This window comes from Hydractinia symbiolongicarpus, chromosome 14 (genome assembly GCF_029227915.1).
Source record: "Hydractinia symbiolongicarpus strain clone_291-10 chromosome 14, HSymV2.1, whole genome shotgun sequence".
NCBI lineage: Eukaryota > Metazoa > Cnidaria > Hydrozoa > Anthoathecata > Hydractiniidae > Hydractinia > Hydractinia symbiolongicarpus.
Window position 1 is genome coordinate 10298603 of NC_079888.1, and position 10724 is coordinate 10309326.

The 10724-nt window shown below is 32.7% G+C and overlaps 1 protein-coding gene across 1 annotated transcript; it reads left to right on the top strand.

Moving 5' to 3' along the window:
* The first annotated feature begins 61 nt into the window (after positions 1-61).
* Positions 62-10288, top strand: LOC130624950 (mRNA-decapping enzyme 1A-like). The gene is made up of 11 exons (XM_057440013.1): positions 62-237; positions 4334-4502; positions 4580-4646; positions 5432-5504; positions 6244-6309; positions 6642-6752; positions 7462-8080; positions 8723-8754; positions 8842-8868; positions 9195-9347; positions 9869-10288. The coding sequence occupies exons 1-11, from the start codon at positions 91-93 to the stop codon at positions 9926-9928; spliced, it is 1524 nt and encodes a 507-aa protein (XP_057295996.1). The 5' UTR covers positions 62-90; the 3' UTR covers positions 9929-10288.
* The last annotated feature ends 436 nt before the right edge of the window (positions 10289-10724 follow it).

Consider the following 10724-nt stretch of genomic DNA (forward strand, 5'->3'; position numbering starts at 1 on the left):
CCCCATTCAATATATTTTCTACGACTAAAATTTAATAACGAAACGGATTTGGCCACAAGTGACGAACTCTGCATTTAAAAGTATTTCAATATGGCCGAAAACATGGCTGGAAAGACGAAAGCTGAAATGCAAATTAATTTATCCGTTCTACGTAAACATGATCCAGAAATTGAGCAGATTATCGACACTGCATCCTCAGTTGCTCACTATAAATTTAACTCCACCACAAACCAATGGGTAAGTCAATTCAGATGTTATACATAAGCTAGTTGGCTAGCTATAGCTAGGGGGATTATTTGCCTCTGTGATCAAAGTCAAATTTTGAAGCGGGACTTGTATTATTTAGACTTGTCGATCATGTATTAATTCTTAGCAGAGCAAAAAAGATGTTTAAAACCACTCTAGACTAGTTGCTCTGAAAGTATGCCTTTTTAATCATATGCAGAGAAGAAGTATTGGTGAATGTATAGCTAGCTAGAAATTCTCCAGGTTAGCAAACGTCACATAATATTTTAAACTGATTACAAGTCTGTATTTTCCAGTCGCCTTTTCATAAAAATGGGCTAAATTTTATTACAGAATCTTTGTTTTATAACTTTAAACCTGATATTATAGGTGAGTTTTTGCTAATTCAGCTTTAGTTTGATTTAGATACTTGTAATTCTTATAAATCAAAGCTTCTTTTGTGAGAGTTTAACAATGTGACATATTGACCGAGAGAATGGGGGTGCAGACTCAACATAAATATACATACTTTTAAATATGCTGTTACAGTATAATTAGTATCCTGCCTTTAAATTACAAGGCCAATATAGCTTAAATAAAGGAATCACAGAGTAACTATGCTGTGTTATATTTTAAATGCTTACATACCACTTTTATTCCCTGGTGTCGCATTTTCTTTTGTATTTTAATAAAAGAAGTAACTTAAAATTTAACTTTTTGATAAAAGGGTTGTTTCCAAGAATTTTGCCCAAATTTTTCAAAAAAAAAAAAATGAAAAAAAAGTTGTTTTTTTAAATCATCATTTCTATGATAAAACCTGCTATTAGATATACAGTTTTCAATATTTAAATGACTTCCACCCTGATCTATTAGAGAAATAAATATATTGTTACTCTAGTAATATTTTGTCACATACGTAACAACTCTTACTTGGAAATTTATCACTCTAAACAAATGTTTTCATTCGAAAACTTACTTAAAAACACTTTCAGGGATCCTAGGGTACATTTTGTAAAAGAAATTTTGTTTACAAGAAAACCCAAGATAAAGAAAAACACAGTTTTGTGTTGCGTATGGGACAATTTTTACCACAAGGTGCTCTTGCCGATGCACTTAAAAGCCAAAACAGAGAGCCTACAGAAAATATAAAATTTTTAACTTCATATCACACATCTTAGATACTTTATTACTGAAAGACTTACATATTTGTCAAGTCAAGGTTTTGTTATCTCAGTTAAGAATAACTTTATGTATTGAACCGAAATTGTCCCATACGTAACATTTTTAATTTATTTTGCTTCAAAGTGCTTTTTTCAAAGGTATATACCTTTGAAAGAAAATCTAAGGGATCGTCTCAAAATGTTTGTACATAGTTTGTATAATTCGTATCAAAAACTTTGTATCGATTTATTAAATCTTTCGTATTATTTTTTTTGTAATAGAAATTTTTTTGTATCATCAAAATTACAAGTTCGTATACAGTTCGTATCATTTAAAATAAAGTTTGTATGTAGTTTGTATCATTTCAAAGAAGTTCGTATAAAAATTTGCTTATGCGAAGTTCGTTTATTAGCTATAATTGGACTATTATCTATAGTCTTTATATTGAAACTTTTTCGACATTTATAAAGTTCATTTCGATATACGAACTTCGTTTATTTTTTTTAAACTTATTATCTAAGGTCTTTAGGGATCGTCTCCATGGCATCGTAGAAAGCGAAAATATCGCCGTAGATCGTTTAAAAATCATGAAAACAGGATCGTAGAAGCGAAAAGATCATTGTGGAACATTTAAAATTCATGAAAACAGGATCGTAGAAAACCAAAAGATCGCTGTAAATCATTTAAAAATTCATGAAAACGGGATCGTAGAAAGCAAAAAGATCGCCGTAGATCGTTTAAAAATCATGAAAACAGGATCGTAGAAAACGAAAAGATTGCCATAGATCGTTTAAAAATCATTAAAACGGAATCGTAGAAGCTAAGAGATTGCTGTAGATTGTTTAAAAGTCATGAAAACAGGATCGTGGAAAGCAAAAAAGTTTGCTGCAGATTGTGTGGACTTAACCTATGAATACGCAATTTTGCTAGTCTTTTCAAAGAAGTCAACCTCGTATATTTTACTTCTTTTATTTCTGGTTTCATGTTGAAATAATTATGTGCAATTACGCCGGTACTTTTAAAGTTTGTTTCAAGATCGTATAGCAATTTACTTCGTTCAAAGTTCGTATCATTCCATTTTGTATGATAAAAAAACTTTGTTTAAGTTCGTATCATGTATTAAAAAAGTTCTTATAAACTTTGTTTATATTTTTTATTTTAAACAAAGCACTTCGTATGACATTCTTTTAACGAAACGAAGTATATACTTCGTATAGCTTTCGTATAATTATACGAAAAAAAACATACAAACATTTTGAGAGGATCCCTAACTAGTCATGATAAAAAGTAAATGGCTTAGAAAAGTGCTGAACAAAGTACTGCATGTTGAAGGCTAAATCAAATTAGTTTAATCTTTGAAAAAGTTGAAGATTTGTTAAGGTTTGAATCCTTTGTCTGACAAATAGCATTCTTTTTTAGCTTCGATATAAGCAATTATAACAGTCAGGTTGTCACTGTCACAAAGCATGAAAAAGAGCTCACTTTTTGTCTTCTTTTTAAAAAAGCGTTACGTATGGGACATCAGTCTTAGGGAAGGGTGACAAAGTACAGGCAAAAGGATTTTTGACAGTAATAGGTTCTTATTGTTTCATACCATGGGGCCAATAAATAACACATGAAATTTTACTATTTCTTGCTTTCACCTTTGAAAAAATAATACAAATATAGGTGTTACGTATGGGACATTTATGGTGGTGAAACTCCAGTTCCATAGCTTATTACTCTAATATTTCTTACAGAGTGTAAGTAAAAGAGAAAGCTTGATATTGTCAAATTAGCAGAGATGTGGAGGAAGACTTAAATGGCTAATTTGGTTTAAAACTTATCTTGTGAATTTTTTTATTGTCATTTTAAGTTAATATATATACCTATGGGACACAAAAGTCTGACCACGCAGTATAGTAGCCATTAGTTGATCAGTTAAAAATATTGTGTTTTAAAAAACCAAGAATTCTTCCTTAAAAACTAATACAACTAGAAACACTAACTTTTCATTTATTCAAAATACCTGAAAAGAAAAAATAAGAAATGTTTGAATGCGATTTGTAATGGGACACGTTACGTATGGGACATTTTGGGGTATTTAGCTATAAATATTTCCACCAATAATTGTTTTGTTTTTTGTCAGAACTGTGATGGACTCAATAGAACAGACTAGTATCTCAATAAAACCCACATTTCATGAGAATTGAAGCTGTCTGCTAAAATATAGAGGCATGGGACACTTTTTTTTTAAATTTGGGCAAAATTCTTGGAAACTACCCAAAACCATGTTTTTTTGCGAAAGGGATTATAAGACAGCACACTGTCAGCCAAGGTATAACTTAATTTGCCATTTTGCCTCTACATGTAGTTTTGGTCAAATGAAAACAATATTTTTATACTAGTCAATAAGGCCCGTGGAGAAATCCACTTTGGCAGAAACAATGAAAAAATAGGTTATTTTAGATGTCGAAACTTGTGTATTCTTTGTCTGTAATGTGTAGAGGTTGAAACGCTGATCAAAAAAATCTATAGGATCGTGTGCTTTTGACAATTGGTTGCAGAGATATTGGGGTTTAAAGGTTTTTTGGTGACATCATCAACCTGTCTATTCCGAAATGGATTCAGGGGCCGGTTTGAAAAACTTACCCAAATTGGTCTCAGAGGGTCCCTAGTTACCACGTGGTGAAAAATGACTAACATTACCACCTTGTTTCCAAGTTATGTGGCCTCAAAGTTTTAAGTGCAGTGTGATGGTTTCACTAATGTTAATATACTTTCCTTTGACATCAATATTATTTTAACATCAAAGTTTGGTAAATTACAGAACAAATTTATAGGTATATGTTTTATAGACTTAATCAAAAAAATAATGAAGAATATAATCCACTTTGCAAAAGTCAACCACAGACAGACAGAAGCTTCATATTATTATAGAGATTCTATAATATGATTTCTTTTACAGGAGAAAACAGAAGTGGAAGGCTCACTGTTTTTATATTCTCGTAAAGTTTCGCCAATTGTTGTGATTTTCATCATGAATCGATTAAACAAACACAACACAAAACTTGTCCTGTCTTTTGACATGGAGTTTAAAATACAAGAACCGTTTTTGCTGTGTAAAGCATCAAATAGTAAGTTTATGTTGATTTTACAGCAACATCATGATTTCAGGACTAATAATGCATATATAACATATTTTTATTTCAAGGTGAAATTATTGGAATTTGGTTTTATGACGCAGCAGAATGCCAAAGATTTGGATTTTTGCTCAGCAGGTACAGATTTCTCTAATTAAACTTTTTCCAGAAAATAAACGAGGCATAAAATTAATGCAGATTTAAAAAAAAAATTGCATTAATGTCCAGGACAATAAAAAAGTTAACAGTTAATTTAAAACCTACTTTATTTATCTAGCAATTGCAATATATGTGCATACTTTGTTCTTTTTGTTTGATTGATGAAAAAATCTTGTGTCGCCTTGATATGGCTCACTCACCTTAAGTGATTAAGACAGGCTGCATAGAAACTGGTATTGTAAACATGTTAAATAAAACAAGAGAATCTTGTTGTCAATGAACCTATTTTTAACATAGAGATAAACATTTTTTTTTGGTGTTACTTTAATGCTTATTATAAGTTAGTTGAGGTAAATTGCCGTAAAGGGAACCCAAGGTATAGAATGATGTTGGACTTATATTATAGAGCTTAAAAAGTTGGGTAGCAAGTCTTTTTAAATTTTTTAAAAAGCTCTTTTTATTCTCAAGACATTCACATTTAAAGAATTTGGATTTAGTTATGTTGCATAAATTATGATGTCATATTTAATAAGTAATAGCAGATTCTGACATTTTTAGTCATCAGTAATTTTAGATCTATTAAGGGATGTGTATTCAAACTTTATCAATGCATCTAGATATTATAAAGTGTTAATTTCGCGATGTTTGTTTTGTGCCTTGTTGACCTGGAAATGACCTGGAATTTAGGTAGTCATAATCTTTTCATTTGGTACATGGTGTTGGCATACATTACTGCATAAGAGAGATTACTATTGCACTTTCAGGTTAGGCGTACTTGCAAAAGATGATCGCTCGTTAAAAATAGCTGTAATGACGGAACTTCAGAAGAAAAACCAGGTCTGTTGCTTGATGTAAAGATAAAATATTTTCTAATTATAAATAATTAAGAAAATATTTCTCAAATAATAGCTTAGAAGTCAGATTTTGCTTGCTGTTTTCACCCAGGTGTAGTGGCATGCACCTGTAATCTATATACTTAGAGGCTTAACTTTAAATATGCTGCAGTTTAAAAAGTTAAGGTTATTCTCTTCCTGTTATATTTTAGTACAAGCACCACTGTCAACATCATGCTTGTTGATTCCTTTCAATAACACTTTTAATTTAATTTTATCCAAAAAATTCAAAATCAAAACCCTCTGAGCTTATATTTATATCTGAATCACAGCTTTCCTAGAATTACTTCATTGTATAGACAAAAAAGGTTTAGAGATATTACTTGTCCCTTTGTAATGGCTGCCTCAAGTTGTGGTCGCTGAATGACTTTACTTTTGAATAATTTTGTAACAAATATGTTCCCCAAAATTATTTAGGAGTTATTTAGGAGTTTGCATTAACTGTGCCTACGTTTTTGGATATTACTAATGAACGCAAAAAGAACTTCAAAGTACACATGACTTCACAATGCACGATAATAGATTTATACTTTATCCTTTCATGACCTGTCATACTGTTCAGCCCCAAATTGTAAATAGCCACAGGAAGATATAAATGAACCAAATCTCAAGGCATGCCAGAATCTACATTGATGACAGATGATAGTGCATTTCATACTAACAATGTCTTTAATTTCGTTTAGGCACCTAGTACCCAACAAAATGGTATTCTTGGTTTGTTTACGAAAGCTCAAGAAGAATTTGACAGCGTAGGTTTTCTTTTTCAAGGCTTTTTTTTACTTCAGTGTTCTTGGCTACACCTTTAAACATGCACAATTGGGCGTGTCTGGTATCTACTGTATTTTGGCATTATTAGAAGATTAGACATTTTTCAAAGTCTCTGCGTTAGGTTCATTTTTTTAAAACCAAATAAAATCCAGAAATGCTTCCGCCTTTAGAGACGGAAATTAAGCATATTGAGTACTAAGGGCCAAATGTTTAATGCTTTGGCTATTGTCGGTTTATTGTCTTCTGTAGTTTTTATAGTATTAAACTTTCAAGGAAAATATTCACTTAATGTCTAATAATACCTTTTTTATAGACAAAAATCAAGCCGAAAAACGTGCAAAAACCGAAACAACAGAAACATGGCAAACAACAACAAAATAAGACAAACTTACAAAAAAGAAATTCTGAGCCAATTCACGAACAGGTATAAATTTTTTGTTTTGTTTACTCTTAAACTTTGTGTTGATCACCGAAAAGTAGAGAAATTGCTTGAACGAAATAAACTTAAGATGAAAAAATTGTGATTGAACTTTAGTAGTATTTCAGTATTTTGCGGCATTTTCTCCTATAAGTACTGATGGAAAGTGGCAATCAGACAAAAATACTCAGAGCGCAATTTCTAAATTGGGATACTGATGTAACTGCATTCAGGAACAAAATCCTGAAGCTCGCGTTAGGCGGAAGACATAGTTATAATTTCTTCAAAGAATCTTGCCCAGTAAATGCTATAAATTATTTTTATCAAGAATGTAAAAATCAGAAAAGAGACTTTGTTTATTTTCTCTTTTCTGAATTTTATATTTTTTGTTAAAATTAATATGGCCCAGCGCATTTTATTAGCTATAAGCCATACCTGGGATATATATTTGTTATGAGCAACAACAGCGATGATCAATTTTTGTTTTGGAGCCATACAACCAAACTGAATGACACTGGAGCAATATCTTTTCGAAAATGTATTTTCTTATTTGCATACAAATAGCCATGCGAAAAAATATTTTTTTTGGTTAGTGATTTGCAAAAATTTTCATCCTCGCAAAATTTCAGTATTTCGCAGTTATACTAATTCGCAGAAAATCTGGTGGTCACGTGGTGATTTTTAGAATGTTGCTTGGATTTTTCTATTTTTTAAGCTCCGTATAGCTGCAAAGCAACCTACGAAATTATCTCCTAAAAGTGCGAGAAAAGAAGAAATCCGCAAAAAGCAAGAAAGCTTCAGGGATCAACATTTGAAGGAACAAGAGGCCCTGTTGAATATTCTTCATGGCGGTGAAGTTAGAAAGCCTTTTCGAGCTCGCACGGTTTCATCCAGCGATGGACTCGATTTAGACTTGAAGGCCCACAATTCGGGCTTTTCATCTAAAGCGGGTGACCTAGCCGTATTGGATCAGCTTGGTATTGTACACGAGCAAAATCGGAATCATGATGTGAAAGCTAAAGCGATTGGTTGTGCCGAGCTCGAGTCTTCTTTCCGTAATAAAAGTGAGACGGAGTTATCTGGCCGATCGAGTGCGGATATACTTCGCACCGTGCACAGTTCGCCCAACATTAGCCGAATTGCGAGTTCTTCGCAGCTTGAAAAAGCTTCCGCTTCCACCACTTCCTGTTTGTCTTTGGTACTCAACAATTCTCCATCTTCCAACACGACTGTAAATCTGTTATCACCCAGTGTTATGACTTCTAAAGCAGGCAGAGGGCGTGGCACAGCTATGGGTGCTTCTTTAAATAGTCAACAAAAGATTTCTATTGCTGGTATCGTAAAGGCGCTTTTGTTTTTTTCGGGTGTCGACAGAGACCTACTTTAATCGGAGAAATTTTAGCGAATTTTGCGATTCTTGGACTTTTTTGCTAAAATTTTTCTCGCCAAACTTTATCTCGCCAAACTTTATCTCGCCAAACTTAAAAAATGACCATTCGCGAAAGTTTATTTGGTAACAACTTTCTAAAGCATCAATTCGCTAAAGTATCTGAATGTCTTAACCTTAAATTATGAAATTAATGAAGATAAGAAGTATAGAATAAGAAAAGAATAAGGCGATAATGCTGTAAACGTATTTATCCTATAAAATCAATCAAATAACATCATTCTCTTTCTATCATTAAAGAGTTCATCCTTTTTAGGACATCTGTTTCAAATATAAACTTTTTGTCTCAGCGTGCATTTTATCGTACGAAAACTTCCAAATTTCAAATATCGCGAATGTTTAGTTTGCAGATTTGCGAAAGTTTATGCAAGTAATTTTGCGAGTTTTTGTGCTGCGGAGAAAGTTTCTCTTGCGAAAGTTTCCCCGATTTAAGTATTTGTTAATGTTTTACCGACACCAACGTCGTCGTCTTTTGCTTTTATACTGTGTGTTTAAATCTTAATACGTAATACTTTTATTTTGCTTTTAGCAAACTTTAGCCAGCCTAAAACAGCTAAAAAGGTAAAGAAAAACAAAGTGTGACTTTTTATTACCTTCTTGTTATTATAGTGGCAATAACTTTAGACTTTTAAACATTTGTTTTTTTAGCTTTTTCCAGATGAAAGTAAAATGGAGGTATTGAAGTTTCTTTTTCTTACTTGTTATTTGTATGTATTTTGCGTTCCTTTTGATGGCGCTATCTCTACATTAATACTCTGCGCGATTTTATAATCATGCTGCGGATACACCACGCGAAATTATAGAACATGCGAGCACGTTGATTTATTCATAGGCTACTTGTCTTAGTTAATTTCGTCATTGTAACACAAGAAAAAGGGAGATTTTATCACACAAATTGTACTTACAATTTCAATCAGTTAGTACGGACTGAAGCTGAGCGATTTGAACTTCATTTTCTAACTTTGGAACTTACAAGGTTTTCTTGATGATATTTTTTTCAGAGTAAATTTCCAGATGCGCCATCAGGGGCGGCTTTGAAATCATTGATGTCACCAGCCGCGTTCCAACGTTCGACTGCAACAACTACTGTCAAGACAGACGTTGACACGCTGACAAAACCACAGTTGCAAGAAGCACTTGTGTATATGATACAAGTGAGTTTGAAGTTCTTATTCTCATCTTTTTTTGTCTCGTCCAAACTAAATTTTGTTCTATAGATTTGATTTTAATATGATTCTCTTATATATTGTGTATTACAGGAGCGTCTTAAATAATAGGGAAAGAAAGATCTTTTCTTTAATTTAGTTGATATTATGATGTTGATATTTGTTTGTTATATTATATTACGTTATATTACGTTTAATTTAGTTTTTTTTTCTTTTTTCGTGTCTAAGTCCAGCACGGTACCCGCTAATTTTTTAAGTTACACATTTCGTATACAAAATCGGATTTTCTTCAAATTTTGAGCTTACATTGCAAAACTTTCTAGTAGGTGGACACCTCTAATTGGCGTGCACTTTGTTCATGCACCAACGGTGTCCGCTATTTAGAGAGAATATTGTATATGTCTTTGTGATTGGACCATTATACGCAGGGTAATAAAGTATGAATGAAATCTCAGTTCTTTCTATTTACATTATTACTTTACGGACCCATTTTTTAATGTATTTGACAGAACGATGAGCAGTTTATCAACGCATTACATTCAGCATATCTTGAAGCTCGAAAGCGATAAACCACCGCACACGCGGACAACAAAGGTTCATACGAACGAAGTGAAGAAGGAGGTAAAGAATAATAAACTGCGGAAGAATGAATCACTGCGCATGCGTAATGATGAAAAGAGCTATATGAGGGCGAGGCACGTAATATCGCAAATTCGTTGAAGTTGAAATAATTTGGATTTTTCAGGACTATTTTCTTTTGAAGAAAATTTAAATCAAGAGCGAACGGACATATCTTTGCTGATTGGTTTTCAATGTTGTGTTCTGTGTACATCATATTACGATGAACTGAACTGTTCCGACTGTAAGAACTCTTGTCTTTCTGTTCATGCGTTGTATGTTTTTGTTCCAGTTATATATTGATAGCAAGCTGTTATGAATTATCTCTGCCCGTGAGCTAGTGTGTACGTGCGTGCGTGCGATTTAAATAACATTTTTTAAGGAGAAGTTAATACTCGGTGGTTTGTCCCGCTCTAGTCACAAGGCTCAGCAATTTCTGCCGCGCTAGTCACAAAACTCAGTGATTTCTGCCACTAGTCACAAGACCCAGTATCTTGTTTGGTCGAAGGAAATGTGTTATGTTGTGGACAACAAAATAATCAAATACTGTACAGTATGTAGCTTTCTTAAGGTGATTCTCTACTTAAACCAAAGTGGGATAATCCATTGACGTAGACGTTACTCGATTGCAAAATTAGAATTGGTTTTCTACTTTTGCGTCAGTTGATTCAATCATTTTTTAAAGGAAAATCTCTTTACACCGTCCTTTAATAAAGTTGTGCACAGACTGAGATATTAGCTGATATT

Bases quoted from the DNA above. Each gene is read 5' to 3' on its own strand.
- LOC130624950 (XM_057440013.1), top strand. From the start codon at position 91: ATGGCCGAAAACATGGCTGGAAAGACGAAAGCTGAAATGCAAATTAAT. The intron at 6,310-6,641 runs GTAGGTTTTCTT...CCTTTTTTATAG, and splicing joins CTCAAGAAGAATTTGACAGC to ACAAAAATCAAGCCGAAAAA. The intron at 9,348-9,868 runs GTGAGTTTGAAG...TGTATTTGACAG, and splicing joins CACTTGTGTATATGATACAA to AACGATGAGCAGTTTATCAA.